This window comes from Eulemur rufifrons, chromosome 12 (genome assembly GCF_041146395.1).
Source record: "Eulemur rufifrons isolate Redbay chromosome 12, OSU_ERuf_1, whole genome shotgun sequence".
NCBI lineage: Eukaryota > Metazoa > Chordata > Mammalia > Primates > Lemuridae > Eulemur > Eulemur rufifrons.
In genome coordinates this window covers 8,702,294-8,720,645 of record NC_090994.1, presented here as the reverse complement: position 1 = coordinate 8,720,645, position 18,352 = coordinate 8,702,294, and the positions used below count along the sequence as shown (strand labels likewise).

At 62.5% G+C, this 18,352-nt stretch overlaps 1 protein-coding gene across 5 annotated transcripts in view; it reads left to right on the top strand.

Annotated features, from left to right (window-relative positions):
* Positions 1 to 17,475, top strand: part of BMP1 (bone morphogenetic protein 1) — a 38,243-nt gene extending 20,768 nt beyond the window's left edge. For 4 of the 5 annotated variants that reach the window (XM_069484863.1, XM_069484862.1, XM_069484864.1 and 1 more), the window contains 12 exons: positions 625 to 727; positions 2,453 to 2,569; positions 2,831 to 2,976; positions 3,110 to 3,305; positions 4,286 to 4,411; positions 5,033 to 5,193; positions 5,578 to 5,758; positions 10,075 to 10,200; positions 13,040 to 13,167; positions 13,484 to 13,697; positions 15,124 to 15,374; positions 16,750 to 17,475. In XM_069484863.1, the coding sequence (XP_069340964.1) occupies positions 625 to 727; positions 2,453 to 2,569; positions 2,831 to 2,976; positions 3,110 to 3,305; positions 4,286 to 4,411; positions 5,033 to 5,193; positions 5,578 to 5,758; positions 10,075 to 10,200; positions 13,040 to 13,167; positions 13,484 to 13,697; positions 15,124 to 15,374; positions 16,750 to 16,884 (1,884 nt within the window). In that variant the 3' untranslated portion in view covers positions 16,885 to 17,475. Of the gene's footprint in view, positions 1 to 624; positions 728 to 2,452; positions 2,570 to 2,830; positions 2,977 to 3,109; positions 3,306 to 4,285; positions 4,412 to 5,032; positions 5,194 to 5,577; positions 5,759 to 9,379; positions 9,741 to 10,074; positions 10,201 to 13,039; positions 13,168 to 13,483; positions 13,698 to 15,123; positions 15,375 to 16,749 lie in introns of those variants that run through there. The other variant, XM_069484867.1, reaches the window with a different exon arrangement.
* Positions 17,476 to 18,352: the final 877 nt, after the last annotated feature.

Below are 18,352 nucleotides of genomic sequence, written 5' to 3'. Positions count from 1 at the left end.
CCCGAGGACTCCCAGCAGGAAGTGCAGAGCTGAGGTTCAGCCCGGCCGGTGACCGGAGTCTGAGGTTTCCCTCGGGCGTGTCCCATCCCTTATCCTAAGCTCCCCGAGGACAGGATTGGGCTCTGGGGTCCCCGCCCGAGTCGGTGCTCAGTGAATATGTGATGACTGGGGACCCCTCATTCCCATCTCAGACGCCCCAGTGCCCTCCTGCCGCCCTAGGTCCTCCCTGTCACCGAGGAGACCTGTTCCCTCTTACATAAATCGGCGGGATTTCAGTTGACAACGCAGAGAGCTGGAGCTGGGCGTCTGAGCCAAAGTGATGACGCCTCGCTTTGGGGGCAGAGCTGTGGGACCCCGGGCTCTCGTGTGTCTTGTGAGGGGAACAGAGAGGCCGTGCACTTCCCACGAGCACTGGCCGGGGCCGGGGCCGTCTGGGGACAATGACCGGAACTGGCAGATGGCTGGGGAGGAATGTCGTAGCTGGGCCAGGAGCTCCTTTTCGGAACCCGCTAACTCTTACCACGGCGACCCGCCTAGCATGGGGCGGCCAGTGGCTGTGGGGCTGGCCGGGGGCCGGCCAGTGTGGGGCGCAGCGTGACCCTCTTCCCGCCCCCTCGCCCCCAGATCATCCTGAACTTCACGTCCATGGACCTGTACCGCAGCCGCCTGTGCTGGTACGACTACGTGGAGGTCAGAGACGGCTTCTGGAGGAAGGCGCCCCTCCGAGGTAAGGGCACTCGTCCACCCCTGCCTCCTCCACGGCTGGTCCTTCTAAGAACTACCCTCACCCTGCTCTCTTCCTCCTCGTCCTCCTCCGGGGCCCAGCCCTCGGCCAGTGGCAACATCCTGGCGTGGGAACCAGGAGTCCTGGTGTAGACTTCTCTAATTGGCTGTGTGACTTTGAGCAAGTACCGTCCCCAATCCGGACCTCAGAGTCCTCAGCGCAGGCTTCCGGGTGTTCCTCCGAGGGTGGGTGTCACTCTGCGGGTGCAGACACTCACAGGAGCTGTTGGAGAGAGCCACAGAGACTGTTCTGCGTACCCCCATGGCCCCAGGCTCTCCTGCTCACCTGGGCGATTTTGGAGCTGCCCCCGTTGTCACTGCCTACAGGGTCTGGCTGTTGGTGCCCACCATGCGACCTGGCTCAAAAAGAGACTCGCTATAAATCTGCCAGCCCTTCTCTTAGCTCACTGCAGAGGGCCACACACCTGCGCAGCGGCCCCACCTGGCCTGCACGGGATACTTTATCCCTGGTAGTGGGGGGCGTTGGGGGCTGAGTCGGTGGCAGATAAATAAATGGGTCAAAACTGCAGAACAGAAGGTGCTTTAATGAACCTAGAATTAGGGCACAGGGTGGCAGGTGATCCCAGAAGGGACCGGCAGGAAGCCTGAGGAGCCGTGTGAGTCTCCTCCGAGCTGGACACGGCCCTAAGGGGCTCAGGGCTGCTCTTTAGAGGTAGAACCTTTGCCGCACAGCCGTGCCCAGAGCAGCCGGGCAAACTCTCGCTAACTCTGGTTCCCCCCCAGTTTCTGATATTCCAGCATTTCTTTTCAGTCGCCCAAAGCAGCTGTCATTACAACACTTCTTCCTGCAGACGTGTTAGCGTTTCCAAGGTTGCAGTTGCTTTTTCATAACTTACATTCCTCGGCCAGCACCCTCTGTCCCTTGCTGGAAGTTGGGAAACACCCAACCTTATTAGGAACATACAAATCATCCCAAGTAAATTCTCCACTACAAAGAATTCCACAGAGATGGCCGGCCTCACCCATGTATGTTGACTTTTGTTGGTTTTTATTTCAAAGGGGACATTCCCCTTTTTTTAAAAAAATGAACTATATGTGTAATTTATGAAACAGTTAACTTTAACGTGAATGATGCGTGTGCAATATGCAAATAATTCCAAGCATCGTTAACAGGGATTTGGGTTTGGACTGACTTCCGGTCCCTTCAGGAAACCCTTAGCCAACAGGCTCTGTCAAAGGGGACATTATTGGACCCAGTCACCAGGTTCTGGGATTTATCTGGGGTCCTGGGGCATCCCCTGCCTTTGAGCAAATAGAAACACATCTGTGAGAGCAGTTTGTAATGCGCAGGGAAAGCTGCGTTTGTTTCTGATTGTTATTTCTCGCATGGAGACCAAATAGGAAAAGTAATGATTGTAATATACCCTTACAAAGGCAAATAAAAGGTGTTTATGGTCGGATATGTGAAGATCCACCTTTGCTCCTAGAAGCAGACTCACGTCCTGGCCCTCAAGTGGTCTCTGGCTCTTCAAAGCCAGGTTGGACCTTGGGCCAGATGGAAGCCAGGCGGAGGGTGTGCGGCCTTGGGGCTGTGCGCAGTAGGGTGGCCACGGACCAGGGCCCGAGCGCCGCAGCCTCCTGGAGAGGTGGGGCTTCTCCAGGGACGGGCTCCGGGCTCACGGCTGCTCCGTCCACACTGTCTGCGCAGGCCGGTTCTGTGGGGGCAAACTCCCCGAGCCCATCGTCTCCACTGACAGCCGCCTCTGGGTCGAATTCCGCAGCAGCAGCAACTGGGTTGGAAAGGGCTTCTTCGCGGTCTACGAAGGTACTGAGGAAGGGCACGGTGGGGGGAGTCAGGTATGAGGTCCCTGGACAACCGCGAATGAGCCCCTCCTGGCACCCGAGGGGCCAGGTCGTGGGTCCCCAGAGGGGAAGCAGAGAGAGCGTGGGACTGGCCGGTGCTGGGGTGGGGGCAGTGGGAAGCCAGGGGGGTGTGGGAAGGGGCCGGAGGAGTGGGGCTGCCCTCGAAAGCAGGGCAGAGCATGCTGACTGAGCCCCCTTCCTACCTCACCCTGTGTCCCCAAAGCCATCTGCGGGGGTGATGTGAAAAAGGACAACGGCCACATTCAGTCACCCAACTACCCAGACGATTACCGGCCCAGCAAAGTCTGCATCTGGCGGATCCAGGTGTCTGAGGGCTTCCACGTGGGCCTCACGTTCCAGTCCTTCGAGGTAGGTCAGAGACCCTGGGACCTGACACTTGAGTCCCCCACCCCTTGACACCCCCCACCTCGTCTCCGCAGGCCCCAGGGGGTGGGTCCCCAGCAGCCAGAGCCCCTTCCGCTGATCGAGCCCCGACCCCCAGATCGAGCGCCACGACAGCTGTGCCTACGACTACCTGGAGGTGCGGGACGGGCACAGCGAGAGCAGCGCGCTCATCGGGCGCTACTGTGGCTACGAGAAACCCGACGACATCAAGAGCACGTCCAGCCGCCTCTGGCTCAAGTTCGTCTCCGACGGGTCCATTAACAAAGCCGGTTTCGCCGTCAACTTTTTCAAAGGTGCCGCCTCCCCTGCCCACCCCGGTAGCCAGTCCTTCTCCTTCCTTCCTTCCTCACTCACTCCTTCGACACAGACCCGCCAAGGCACACAGGTGCCCGCGAGACCCTGGGCCTGCCCTGAAGGAGCTCGGGGCTGCTGGGGAGAAGGGGCCGCCCCATGAGTACAGGCAGGACCTGCCGTCGAAGCTCAGGGAGCAAGCAAGGCGGGTGGATACCTCGGGCAGGGTTTTCTCCCTGAGCCTCAGTTCCTCATCTGCAAAATGGGCATAGTAACACTCCCTCCGTCACAGGCTGCGTGCAGGGATTGAAGGAGAAATGAAAGGAGGGTCCTCAGTCAGGGAAGGGCACACGAGAGGCATCAGGACATAGCGGTGGCTACCAGCCCGGCCTGTGTGCTCGGAAGGAAGGCTCTGTGGGGTCCGCCGTGGGTTCCGAGCAGCCTTGGAGGGCCGGCTGGGGCCTCAGAGCTGAGCAGACAAGGGAGGCTCACAGCTGACTTCCCCACCTGCATTTTTTTTTTTTTTTTGAGACAGAGTCTCACTCTGTTGCCCAGGCTAGAGTGAGTGCCGTGGCGTCAGCCTAGCTCACAGCAACCTCAAACTCCTGAGCTCAAAGGATCCTCCTGTCTCAGCCTCCCGAGTAGCTGGGACTACAGGCATGTGCCACCATGCCCGGCTAACTTTTTCTATATATATTTTTAGCTGTCCATATAATTTCTTTCTATTTTTAGTAGAGATGGGGTCTCGCTCTTGCTCAGGCTGGTCTTGAACTCCTGAGCTCAAACGATCCGCCCACCTCGGCCTCCCAGAGTGCTAGGATTACAGGCGTGAGCCACCGCGCCCGGCCCCCACCTGCATTTATTAGGGTGAGGGGTGGTTACAGGAAGCCTGGGGAACCCTGGACTTGACCCTCAAGCGGAGGCAGGAAGAGGGACGCATGCCCCGGCCCGGGGTCTGTGACACGCTTTCCTCCCCCCGCAGAGGTGGACGAGTGCTCCCGGCCCAACCGCGGGGGCTGTGAACAGCGCTGCCTCAACACCCTGGGCAGCTACAAGTGCAGCTGCGACCCCGGGTATGAGCTGGCCCCGGACAAGCGCCACTGTGAGGGTGAGTGCCCCGGACTGCCTGCGACCCCCTTCCCTCCCCAGCCCTGCCCTCCAGCTGAGGTTTCTTCCGCCCCTGGACAGACCCCTTCTCCAAAGCCGGGAGGATGCCTTGGCACTCCTCACAATTCACAGATGAGAAATGCATTTTATCTGGCGACCTCCAAGAATATGCTGTTACCAGCTGTGATGCACTCTGGCTTGGGGTGTTCTTTTTTCATTCTTATTCATTTATTAATAAATGCTGATCTTGACTTGCTGATTGATGTCACCACCCACCAGACGGTTCCGAGTCACAGTTTGGAAACCGATGTTCTTGGACAGGCACTGAGCTTCAGCCTCTCTGCGCACATTCCCGAGATGCTGGTGACAGGACCCCCAGGCTATGGGCTCCAGCTCACTGTGCCCATCTTGCTGCACCCCTGAGCTCCCGTGCCTGCCAGGACTGCCCCGCTCCTGTCCCCACATAGGCTCAGCTGTGAAGCCATGCACCTCACCCTGCCTCTCTCCGTCTGTCCCTTGGGGACCAGACACAGGCCCTCCGTTCCCTCCTTACTGCACCCCAATCCCACCCCGCCCCCAGCAGGGACCCCCTGAAGATGATGCCACCTCCCTTGTCCCCCAGCTGCCTGTGGCGGATTCCTCACCAAGCTCAACGGCTCCATCACCAGCCCCGGCTGGCCCAAGGAGTACCCCCCCAACAAAAACTGCATCTGGCAGCTGGTGGCCCCCACCCAGTACCGCATCTCCCTGCAGTTTGACTTCTTCGAGACGGAGGGCAACGATGTAAGTGCCACCAGGGGCTGAGGAGGGGTGGGAAGGTGTGGCATGTGGCACTTGGCTCGGGTGCTTCCTACCCTCTGAGAGAGGTCCAGGCGGAAATGCTGTGTGCATGTCGAGGAGGAGAAACTGCTCCCCATTCAGGGAGTCACCGCAGGCTCGGGGGCAGGGCCTTGTGGCAAGTGGGGTGAGGGACATCAAGTCAGGGAGGCCTGTGCGGCGAGGGAAGGCGTGGGGTGAGCTTGGGTGTGTGCGGGGAACCCGGGAGGCTCTGGGGCGGGGAGCAGCTAACCGAAAACTAAAGGATCTGCAGAACAGAGGGCGTCCCCGGGGTGGGAGTGATCGGGGGGCTTCCTGGAGGAGGCAGGCCTGGAGCTGGGCTCCCTGCAGGTGTGCAAGTACGACTTCGTGGAGGTGCGCAGCGGACTCACGGCCGACTCCAAGCTGCACGGCAAGTTCTGTGGCTCTGAGAAGCCCGAGGTCATCACCTCCCAGTACAACAACATGCGCGTGGAGTTCAAGTCCGACAACACCGTGTCCAAAAAGGGCTTCAAGGCTCACTTCTTCTCAGGTAACCCCGGACTCCCCAGCTCCCAGCCCTGCCTCCGCTCGGAGGAAGGGGCTCCCCTTCTGCCCGCCCCTGCACCAGATACTCACCAACCCTCCCAGGTGCCCACAGGCAGAGTCTGCCCCCTGCTTCCCTCACCACCCCCTCCTGCAGGCGAGCCCCTCCGGCATCTAAACCCCATTATTATTATTTTATTTTTTTTTTTTTTTGAGACAGAGTCTCACTCTGTTGCCTGGGCTAGAGTGCCGTGGCGTCAGGCTAGCTCACAGCAACCTCAAAATCCTGGGCTCAAGCGATCCTCCTGCCTCAGCCTCTCGAGTAGCTGGGACCACAGGCATGTGCCACTATGCCCGGCTAATTTTTTCTATATATTTTTAGTTGTCTGGATAATTTCTTTCCATATTTTTAGTAGAGACGGGGTCTCGCTCTTGTTCAGGCTGGTCTCAAACTCTTGACCTTGAGCGATCCTCCTGCCTCGGCCTCCCAGAGTGCTAGGATTACAGGCGTGAGCCACTGCGCCCGGCCTGAACCCCATTATTCTTGAGCCCTCGGCTATAACGACCAGGCCTGAGGACGGGTGGACATAAGCACACAGAAGCGAAGGAGAGGGCGTCCCAGGTGTTAGGAGCCACGCAGGCCGAGGCTGGAGAGAGGGCAGGTCCTGAGAACAGGGAGCTCAGTCTGGCCGAGAACATGACGTGCACAGAGGGGAGGAGGGAGTTTGCCTTGGACCACGTGCGGCAGATTCTCTGGCAGTGGCCTGACTTCGAATCAGACGCTGCACAAGCCAAACAGGTGCACGCGGGGCCTTCAGAAACAGGAGTCACCCCCCTCCTTCCATACCAAAGCCTCCGGACTCCCCCTCAGCCCGCGGGCAGGTCTCGGACCCCGTCAGCATAAATGAACCGAGAGCTGCCCCGCGTGAGGCCTGGGCTCCAGTCCCTCGGCCTCATCTGACTCTTTGATAGCCCCATCTGCGGGTGGGCTACGTGGTAGCCTGCAGCCCCCTGCCCAGCCTCTCTGCGCTGGGCCTCTGGGGTCCCGGGACACCCCTTCCCTGCCCTGTGTCATGAACCCTTCAGTCCTTCGCCCTGGGGTGAGGCCACAGGAGGCTGGTGGTCCTCCAGGGGCGGCAGGAGCTCCATGGAGTGGGGCGTGGGGGACGGCGGGAGGTCGGCGGGCTGGCCAGAGCCGGCGGTGTCATGGAGGAACGGCCCGGGGCTCCTCACCCCATCACGCCGGGCGGGCCAGACGGGGGTGGGCAGGAAGGCAGGACGCCCACGGCCGAGTCCACGCTGCCTTCCTTTTCCCCTCCTTCGCCCAGGCTCCTGCATCCTCGAGCCCCCCATGTGGCCGCCCTGCACCCTGCCTGCCCCACCTGGATGCGTGCACCTGCCCCCGTGCACTGGTCCCCCGCTTGGCACTGCCAGCCACCCTGCTCTGCTTAAAGTGCCCCGTTGACCTTCTGCCCACAGCCCCCGGCCACTGCTTGCTGAGACCCTCCCCTGCAATGCCAATCCCCTTCTTCCCTGCGCCCACCTGGGACTCCCACGAGGTGCTCACCAGAGGGCTGAGGGGACGTAACACCTGCTCAGGGGTGGGCTCCGCCCCAGGGAAACCATTACCTGCTTACTCTCGTCTCTTCCTGCCCTTCTGTTGCTCCAGTCTTGGAGGAGGCGGGGGACCGACACTCACAGCTGTCAGGCCTGCAGTTACTGCCCTCCTCCCCCACCCTCTGCACCACACCGTGCCCACCCCGCCCTCAGCCCTGCACAGAGACACACACACATGCACACACACACACATGCACACGCACACACGTGCACACGCACACTGCCCCACCGCACGAGAGACCTGCAGAGGACCCCCCCCCCCAGTGGGCATCCAGGTTCAGCCCTCAGGGCCTGGGGCATGACTGTGGCCCCCCCAGGAGGGGGGCTGTTTGGACTTTTGGGACACCCATCGAAGAGACCCTAAGCCAAGAAGGAGAAGAAAGAGCCTGAAGACCTCCAGTCTGACCCCAGCCACCTTCCGGGGCATTTGGGCACTGTAGGGTGAGTGCCATCTCCTTGCCTGGGCCCGTGCCACCTCCCGCCCTGCCCCTCCCGCAGCCTGCTCCCCTGGCTCCGCGGGGAGGCTGCCCACACCTGCCCCCGGAGCTGAAGCAGCCTTCCTGAGGACTCGCCTTCCCTCATTCATGCATTCCGCCATTCACTTACCCACTCACTCATTCATTTGGCCGGTAGTTATTTTACCCCTACTGTGTGCCAGCCACCGGACCAGGTATTTGGGCTGCAAATACAAGGAGGGAGTGGGGATCAGAACACGTCAGGGAAGTCTTTGCTCAGTCCCCGAGCTGGGCCCCCTGATGCTCCCAGCACAGCCACTGGCCAGGACCCCCAGGATGAGTCATGGGGTGCCCCCACCCCCACATTCCTGCAGGGCTGCTGCCCTCAATCAGACCCCCTCTGATGTGGTTACCGAGCATGGCCCTTGGGAAGGACTTGGGGCCTCCACCTCTTGGCCTGGGGACCTGGGGGCCCGAGGGGTCTGGCCCGCCTGAGCCCAGGTTGGAGAAGCAGGGTCCTCTGGGAGCCAGTGCTCCAGCCCTCGGGCCCCTCTCCTGACGGACACCAGGCACAGGGTCCCCGGCACAGACTCCGCCTGGCCAGTTGAATGGCAGCAGACATCTTTTCCTACCTCGAGGCTCAGCTCTGGAATTCTGGGTGTCTGTCCACTGGGACCCGCACACCTCCCCTGAATGCCTGGCTCTGTGCCAGGCACACCGTCCCCCAAATGACCAGACACTCCTGCGAGTATGTGGCGTACACACACCTGTGACCACGTGTGGTTCTGTGAGTTAGTGCACACGTGTGTGTTCGTGTGAGTGCGTGTGCAGCTCTGCCTTTACATGTGTCTTCGTATCTGTGTGGGTGCCCACGTTGCTGCGTGTGCACGTGTGTCCCTCTCCCTCTGTGTTTGTACCTGTGCCTGCTGCCTCACCCGCGTGCGGGAGCACGTGGTGTATCGCCCGTGTGCCCCGCCACGCGGGCTGGGCGGTGGGTGTGTCTGCATTTGTGTGGTCTGTTGTGTCTCTGCGTGTGTGGGTGGTGTGTACCACGTGCACACGGATGTGTGTGTCTGTGGGTCAGTGTGTTGCAGGTTTGGGCAGCAGTCAGCCGTGCACGGGGTTGTGCGGGACCTCGTGTCTGCAGTGTGTTCGTGTGAGTGCGTGTCTGCGTGTGACACATTCTGTGGTTGCAGCCGCCAGAGCGCGAGGCAGAGTGGGGCGCCCCCGCGCCCTTCCGTGTCCTGCTCCCCGTTTCTCTCCTTCCCGATGCGCACGCCGTGCTCCTGGCTCGCGCGTCGCTCCAGGCCTTCTCCCCGCCACAGGCTCCGTCTCCGTCCCTGTCGCTGTGCCTCTGCCCCCCTGCTAACCCAGCCCTCCGTGCCCTGGCTGCGCCCGGACATGGCCCCGCATGTGTGTCCGCCTGCCTCCCCGCCCCGCCCCGCCCCGCGGCCCGCCTCGGAGGCCTGGGTCTGGTGTTCACAGCTCCCCGTCCCTGGCCCCTGCCCTGCACCCCCACCCCTCGGTCCCCTTTCTCCTTCTCTCTCTCGTTTCAGAAAAGAGGCCAGCTCTGCAGCCCCCTCGGGGACGCCCCCACCAGCTCAAATTCCGAGTGCAGAAAAGAAACCGGACCCCCCAGTGAGGCCTGCCAGGCCTCCCGGACCCTTTGTTACTCAGGAACCTCACCTTGGACGGAATGGGATGGGGGCTTCGGTGCCCCCCCAGCCCCTGCCTCCGCTCTGCCACCCCGGCCTGCCCCCCTCTGGCCGGACAGAACTGGTGCTCTCCACTCCCCCTGCCCCCTGCACGCGGACAGGGGGACCGTCCCCATGCCCCCCCCCCATTTTGATGGTGTCTGTGACATTTCCTGTTGTGAAGTAAAAGAGGGACCCCGGCGTCCTGCTCCTTTCTCTTGCAGTCTGCTTGTCCGTGTGTCTGTTTTTCCACTTGTCCGTCTGTCCAGTAAGCAGGTAATGGTAGGGGGTTCCCAAGCTGGTCCGCTGCGGACTCCCAGCCCTCCTCCACCCCACTGCTCCTTTCTCTCCTGCAGCTGGGCCCCACTCAGCTGGTCCCGCTTGACGCAGTGCCCCGCGGACCCCCCAGCGCCTTGGCCGCCCACCCCCTGCCCGGCCTGGCCGGCTCTGGCCGGCTGCCGCTCTCTCCTGGTGGGGGGAAGCCCAGCCAGGCCGCCACTCCCCCCGGGGGGACCAGACCCCACACAGACCCGCCTGCCCTTGTTTGCTCCCTACAGACAAGGACGAGTGCTCCAAGGACAACGGCGGCTGCCAGCAAGATTGCGTCAACACGTTCGGCAGCTACGAGTGTCAGTGCCGCAGCGGCTTCGTGCTCCACGACAACAAGCACGACTGCAAAGAAGGTGAGGGGCGCCTGGGCTGGAAGGGGGCTGTGCTGGACGCTCTGGGAGCTGAGTGGCCTCTCGGGTCCCCTCAATTCGCCTCCCACCTGGTGCACGCGTCTCCCCCCGCCTCGCCAAGTACCTGAGCCGTGGCATCGGGAGTGGAGGAGCTCACCTTTCCACGCACTTCTTATGGTGGCTGGTGCTTCTTAACACCCACGTCCCAGGTTCTCTCTTTGCGGTGACCTCCTCCTGGCACAGAGGCAAGAAAGGACAGTGGTTCAGAGCACAGGCTCCCGAGCCAGCTGGCTTGGCTCTGTCTTGCTACTTGGCCAGCTGTGCAACCTTGAGTGACTGCTTGCCCTCTCTGAGCCTCGGTTTGCTCCTGTGTAAAGTGTACATAATACTCACACCTGCCTCGCAGGGGCACCGTGAAGTGGTCTAAACCGTGCCCGGTTTGTGGCAAGCATAATCGTGCGTGTCACACTCCTGATCCCCGGGGATCCCCGGAACAGGGTCACTGCCTTCCTGACGCTGAAGTCCTGTGTGTACTTAAAAATAGCTCTTATGCCAATACTGGTATCATGGATGCCTCCGTGGACGTGAAACAGCACAGGCCCACTCCAAGGCAGTGATTCCACTGTGGCCCCTGCCTCCTGGGACGTCCAATCCCAGCCGCACAGGGCAGACTTGCCTCGACCACTGGATGTCTGTGTGACTTTGGGCAAGTCACTTGACCTCTCTGAACTACAGTTTCCTCATCCGGGAAACGGTATAAAATAATACCTACTTTGCAGGGCACTGAGCTGTGAACACTTAGCAAATGACTCTCTTCGCCATGAGTAGGTGGACAGCCCAGGTATAGACAAATGAGCTGCTGACCAGAAAAAGCAGAACTGGACACTCAACAGTGACCAGTGGACAGCGGAGGGCTTCCAACCCAGCAGGCTTCCCAAAGGTGGAGTTCCTGACTCACACAACTAGCCAGAGCGCACCTCACTCTGATGTCGTCTAAACTGCATTCTGGCTCTGCGCTCTCGATGAGAAAGAGGGTTTTGAAAGGACACAAGATAGCCAGGGCAGGGGTGAAACTTGCTGGGAAGATGGTCTGTTTATCTTCCATGTTCTGATTCATTTTAGAACCACGCCAGGCTCCTTGCTCAGGTGACAGGCTAATTACAGATCGGTCAGCGAGGAGGACCCAGCGCCGTGCTGGGTTCTGTAGGGGACCCCGGAGAGGAGTCCCTCGTGTCCCTGGGAGATCGCAGCCCATCCGGGGAGAGGTGTGGATGTGCAAAGCCAGCAGCGAGCGTGGAAGACCGGGGTGGAAAGAGGGAGGGCAGGCGGGAAACCGCAGACGGGTAACGAGGGCAGCTCACGGGTAGGGAGACCGGAACGTGACCTGCCTCCACCAGGGACTTGGAGGGCACTGCTGTCTGGGCCCTTGTGGCTGTGCGTTCGTACTGTGAGCCTCTGACCCTGGGCGCTGCTGTGCGGCCTGCGCCCCGCCCATCCCTGTTTTGTCCCCTGCCGCAGTGCCTGGCTGCCCACGTCCCCTTAGAGGGACCTGAACGATCGCGTGATCATGGCTAATGATCACTGGCGTTTAAGTCTGAGTTGGGGAGGCCACACTGTTCCGAGGCAGAAGCCAGGTGGCCACGGATCGAGGAGGTGTAAGTAGTGAGAAGTGTTGGCAGCGAGCGTTCTGGAAGGTGAGCTGAGAAGGAGAGCCAGACCGCGGCTGGCGGGACACAGGGGAGCACGTCCGGGATGCGCCGAGGCTCACGGCTGCAGGGCTGGGAGAGAGCGCGAGGGTGGATCAGTCGTGCCACGAGGGGTCTCAGGTTGTGGACAGTCCGTCCCGACAGGGAGGAAGGACACCTTCTCTGAGGATACCGGGCGGGGGAAGGTGGAGGCAGGGAAGGTGAGTTCACAGGTCAGGGGCCAGAAGGTGAAGCCATTCGTTCATTGGTCCTGAGGGCCTGGCTTTCTCGGGAGGTGGGAGAGTGGTGGTCTGCGGCCGGCCGGGAGGGAGGAGCTGGGAGGTGACACAGAAGCTCCAGGAGGCGGCTGAGGGTTTGCAGCAGCCCCCGAGCGGTGAGAGAAGGAGCTGGGGAGAGAGTGCCGAGGGGCTGGGGGCTCCAGCGAGGCTGGAGTCCAAGGGTGGGGTTTTCTAAGATGCTGCCGTGGAGGGGTGGGGCGCAAGGCCACGAGGGTGCCTAGGAGCAGCTCGGTGATCAACATGGAGTCGACCGTGGAGGAAATATGGGCGAACATGTCAAGATTGAGAACGCGGCGGTCGCTCTAAAGTTGGGTGACCGTGGTTGGGACAGCGAGGGCCTGAGCGCCTGGAGGAGCAGGGTGGCCTCAGGGTGATGTGTGTGTGGCCTGGAGAAGCGGCGGATGGTGGCGCAGCAGATAAGAGCCAGCAGGGCTGAGGTCAAGGAACAGAGAGTCCGTGTGGGGTGGACCGTCCGCGTGTTTGTTGACATCACCTTGGAGGTTGGCAGGAGTGGGGGTGGGGAGAACTGAGTCAGGTGCCAAAGTCTCCTGTGAGCGGGGAGGCCGCTGGCGGTCAGCGGACGGCAGCTTCGAGGCGGGGAAGAGGGGGTGTGGCCCCACGGCCGCAGAGGTCCAAGGGGTTTACCCCCCCGAGGCTGCAACGGCCGCCTCCGCGGACGCTGCCACGTGGGCCTCGCCTAGGGCTTCCGTGGGAACTGCGCAGCCAGGTCTCCCCGGTTGCAGGTCGCTGCGTGAAAGGGCAGTGCTGTGCGCCCTCAGGCTGGGTTGCAAGTGGGGGCAGGAGGCATCGGAGCGTGGGGTCCCTGCCGATCCCCTTCTGTCACTTGCTTCCCTGCAGCCGGCTGTGACCACAAGGTGACATCCACCAGCGGCACCATCACCAGCCCCAACTGGCCTGACAAGTATCCCAGCAAGAAGGAGTGCACCTGGGCCATCTCCAGCACCCCCGGGCACCGGGTCAAGCTGGTAAGGTGCCTGCTCCCCGCACGCGTGACCCCCCTGCTCCTCTGCGCCGTCTCCAAAGCCCGGGGACACTGCCCAGAGCCACGCAGGCTGCAGGCCGGGGGGCCTGGCCGAGCCCAGAGGTGCTGTTCCTGGGAGAACCCCAAGTCTGGCCTGGACAGAGGCCCGTTGCCCAGCATATGTTGGGATGTCCCCATCATTGCCCCATCCTGGCTCCTCCCTCACTGTCACCCCCAGCAGGGCTGCTCCCACGGGTGTCCCTGCCCCTCCTGCCCTCCAGCCGAGTTCCTAATCTCGGCTCCTCCCTCTCGACCTCCAGACCTTCGTGGAGATGGACATCGAGTCTCAGCCCGAGTGTGCCTACGACCACCTGGAGGTGTTCGACGGGCGTGACGCCAAGGCCCCTGTCCTCGGCCGCTTCTGCGGGAGCAAGAAGCCCGAGCCCGTCCTGGCCACCGGCAACCGCATGTTCCTGCGCTTCTACTCCGACAACTCGGTGCAGAGGAAGGGCTTCCAGGCCTCCCACTCCACAGGTGAGGCCCGCCGTGGGCAGCCGTGTCCTCCTGCTGTCACTTGCTGTGGAGGTGTCCCCTGAGGCTGGTCTCCAGTCCAGGCCCTGGCGTGGGGTCTGTGGCTACAAAGAGCTTATGAAGGCAGGAAGACCGCCCGGGCCGTCAGCGTGGGGATCCGAGGGATGGGCAGGGGGTCCCTCAGACCCCCCCACCGGCAGCACACTCGCCACTGCAGCCGGCCACCCCCACCGCAGCCCCCAGATGCACGCCTTCATCATTCCGCAGACACCTGCCGACACGTAGCGTGCGGGAGGCAGCGTTCTAAGTGCAGGTCACGGAAATGAGCCAAGCGGAAGGAGGTCCCCGTCCTGGAGGGGCTTGTGCTGCACTCGTCTGTTTGTTTATGCGGCAGCCACGGACCGAGCTCTTGCTCCGCAAGAGGGCTGAGGGCACGTGGCCATGCAGCAGGCGTGAGCCCTTCCCCCCTGCCCGCCCCAGGACTCAGTGCAGAGATAAGTCAGGCACGCGGCATCCTGGCACGAGCGCAGGAAGGCGGGTGTGAGCTGGTAGAGTCATCCCACAGCCCCGGCACAGCCCAGGGTGTGCACAGGCGACAGCTGGTCATTTGGTTTGTCTGGAGCCTTGGGCGTGTGAGGACAGCAGTGACGTGGGGACGATGCAGCTGCAGAGAAAGGCCGGGCCTGGGTGGCCCCGAGTGCCCGGCCAAGATGGCACGCCGGAGCCTTGCAGTTTCCCTTTGGCCCTGAGCCACCTGTCGGGGCGTCCCCAGAGCTGAGAGGTCCACAGCTTCCCCTCCCCCTTCCACCCCGCCCCTGACGCAGCCCCACCCAGCCCTCTCCGCCACCTCTGGGAGACCCCAGTGCCAGATGGGCAGGCAGAGGCCAGAGGGCGCCGGGAAGGGGGTGCTCCCGTCCGTCCCCGCCTCCCGGCACAGGGTTACGACCCGGAGGCCCGGAACTCATCTGGCCCTCGGAACTGCTATGTTTGGCCCACGCCGTGTTTTTTAAAATCTTGAGCCAACATGTAAAAATCAGACGTTTTCACACAAAAACGCAGATGTGCAGCTTCTCTCTTGAAAATGGAAGCTCTGGCCATGCTGGGCCTGCGTTCTTCCATGACAGCCATCAGCTGGAGCAAATTAGCGATGTCCCCTTTAGACACACTGTGCCGTTCCCAGCACCACCGCTCTGCGCTGCCTCTTAGGGCGTCTCACCCTGCATGTGTCCCGCCCACCCCCAGTCCCCCAGCCTCCGCAGGCACCCGTCCAGAGGTGGAGCGGTCCCCAAAACGTGCCTGGGCCAGGTCCCAACCTGCCTGTCACTAGCCGTGTGGCCTTATCCATGGCCTCCATCCTGCCAATAGATCTCAGCGTGGTGCCGCACAGTCGGTGCTCAGGGGTGGTGGCCGATCTTGTCGTCCCCTGCAGAGTGCGGGGGCCAGGTGCGGGCCGACGTGAAGACCAAGGACCTTTACTCCCACGCCCAGTTTGGTGACAACAACTACCCCGGGGGGCTGGACTGCGAGTGGGTCATCGTGGCCGAGGAAGGCTACGGCGTGGAGCTCGTGTTCCAGACCTTCGAGGTGGAGGAGGAGACAGACTGCGGCTACGACTACATGGAGCTCTTCGACGGCTACGACAGCACGGCCCCCAGGCTGGGGCGCTACTGCGGCTCGGGGGTGAGCCCCCACCCCTCCTCGTCCCCTCGCCCTGCACTGCTCCCCCCTTATCACCCCAATCCCGGCGCCCACGGTGCAGGCCCCTGGAGGCCCGGGGTGCGAGGGTGAGCGCAGCACAGGCCTGGTTCTCTGCAGGAGCCCGGAGACCCAGCCTGGCGGGGGGCTGCTCGGAAAAGCCACCGAGCCCTGGTCCACCCTCACCCAGGAAACCTGTTCCTTTCTGGGCAACCCACAGATTCCTGCGGCCTCTGGGACAGGCCCTGCCCTGACCCAGGCCTGCTCAGAGGCCTGGGTCCCTGTCCCTGCCATCTCCTCCCCAGCCCCCACCTCTTCCACGGCCACGCTCCAGGCAGCCTGGTGCCCCGGGGAGGGTTAAACCTCCCAGGAGCTGCGGCAGCTGCTGGACCCAGCATTGGCCTCCCGGGTCCCTGAGGAGCAGAGTGCCAGCCTCCGTGTGGCTGGCAGGGCTGGGACAGGCGGAGTGGGAAGCGGCTCAGCTGCTCTGGCATCCCCTGGCTACCAGGCTGGCGCCCCCCTCCCCACTTCGACCTTCCTTCTGAGTCACACACCAAATCGAGTGTCCCCAGGTGGCTTCTTCCAGAGACTTCCCCGAGGCTGGAGCCAACGGGAGGGGGGACCTGGGGAAGGAAAACAGTCAGGGCTTCCTGGCACAGCTACTGGAAATGTCCCCAAGGTTTTCAGAAATTCCTTCTATGCCTAGAGGGCCAGGGCATTGGCGCGCTAACGCTCTGCGGGTGGCCCACACTCTGAGTGGGCTCGCAGGAGCCACCGAAGGGACATCACCGTGGCCAGGACCGGGGCGGGACTGGGGGATGGCAGAGTGCAGGTCCAGGGGAGACCGCGCCTCTCGCTGCAGCTTCCGCCACGCCCCGGCAGAGCAGCGGCTGTGCCATCTTCTCCAACAGCTGGGACAGCAAGAAGGCAAAGCCCTCAAAGAACCCCTCCCTTTGCAAAACATTTCGACATTTGTCCTCCCCTGGGCTGGGAGAGCAGAGAGCTTTCGCTCCTGTTTGCAGTTCAGGGAAGTGCGTCCCAAAGAGGGGCGGTGGCTTGCCAAGGACTGCAGCTCTAACTAGTTAGCAGCACGGCTGGGTTTGGAAGGGAGGGCTGACTCTGAACGTCAGACAAGCTCCTCTGCCCCCTGCCTCTGCCTTCCCCCAGGAGCCCCATTAAACTCCCACTAGCCTAGTGAGGAAAAAAAAAAACTTCCCATTAGCAAGAAACTCTCTGCTTCAAGGGGCTGGGGGACTCTGGTGACAGCTGGGGAGCATCCTCAGGGCCGGGCACCTTGGGGAGGGGAGAGGGGAGCCCCAGCCCTCTTCCTCCTCCTCATGCCGTCCCTTTCCTCTGCCAGCCTCCCGAGGAGGTGTACTCGGCGGGAGATTCTGTCCTGGTGAAGTTCCACTCGGATGACACCATCACCAAAAAAGGCTTCCACCTGCGCTACACCAGCACCAAGTTCCAGGACACACTCCACAGCAGGAAGTGACACTGCCCTCGCACAGGGGGCGGGAAGGGAGGCCCGCTTCCCTTGGTCACCTAGACCGGACAGTGGGGGTGGGGCGGCGGGCGGAGGGCGGAGGGCGACACACCGTCCCTCTCGCCCAGGCGCCAGGGTCTGCAGGGCCCATGGGCCAGGTGAGGCCGTCCCCAGGAGGTGGGGAAACTGGACTCCTTCACAAGCCACGTCCCCACCACCCCCCACCAGGGCAAGGGGCCAGGGCCAGGGAGCCGGAGCTTTCACTGAGACACTTGAAGTGACCATTCCTCTCTGGGGGCCCTGCCCGGTGGCGGGAGGGACTGCCAACGGGACCCCGCCGCCTCCCCGAGGCCTCTACACGCCGTATTGTGTATAGCCGGCGGCGTAACCCTCATTGTAACGGACGTTTCCCACCCTGCTCCAGCCTAGGTTTGGTGTTATCCTGAGCCCTCACTTCCCCTGTTTCCTGGGGCACCAGTGTCCACGCGTGTCCCCCCGGGAGCCTCAGTGGGGAGCTGATGGGGAGCGGGTGGAAAAAAAAGACAGGGCTTCTCTCGGGCCCAGTGGCTGGTCAGCCACACGGGGCACCCCAGCCAATAAACCGAAAGTGTTACAGCCAATGTCCTGTGCCAGATGCTGTCTGGGCCGCGGGGGCGGTGTTGTCTCGTTCCAGATGTGCGGCTCGCTGTGTGTCTGAGGCCGGCACGCCGCCAGGGCACCTGGCCTCACTGGCGGCCCTCTCTCCCGTGACTCCAGGCCCCCCGAGGGTGTGATTTCACACTCGCTCACAGGGGCCCATCACACCGCATGCACACACCACTCCTGGCCCTCCCGCACAGGGGGAAGGATAGAACATTCTATGTAGAGGCTCCTTGGTGGGGAGGGAGGAGGTGTGTAAAAGGGGTTCAAGGTGTGTCTGTCCACCTGGGTTTTCTGGCTGTATCTGGGGAAGGCACGTGGGCTGCAAGGGTGTCCGGCTAGCGGAGCACGCAGGAGCCAAAAAGGCCGCATGGGCTAGGCTGGGTCCCCTCGTTGGCCCCCCTGCCTGCCTTCCCCACGGTCAGATGCTGGGTGCCTGCCCCTGGGTTCTCCTCTCCTCCTGGAGACCAGAGCCAGAGCGCAGCAGCCGCTGAGCAAACATTCCAGCTCTGGCCTCTCCTCCCAGGCGACCCAAGGCTGTGTCTTGTCCCCTCCTCCTTCCTGCCATTGCCCCCTCTCCGCAGCCAGCAGTGAGGCCCAGGCCTGAGCCTCCCAGAGGCCAGGAGGAAAGACGCCACATCCCTGTCCTTCCCTTCCCAGGAGGCGCTCCCTCCCCTTTCTCTGCATGGATCTCACAGGGGAGGAAAGCCCAGAGGGGACCCCGCTCCTGTGCCTGCGCTGGCCACTCCCAGATGCTGGAGAGAGCCGGGCAGCCTGCTCTAAGCCCTGGGGTCCCCCAGGGCCCTCAGTGGACTGCACGCCTTTTCCTGGCTTCTCC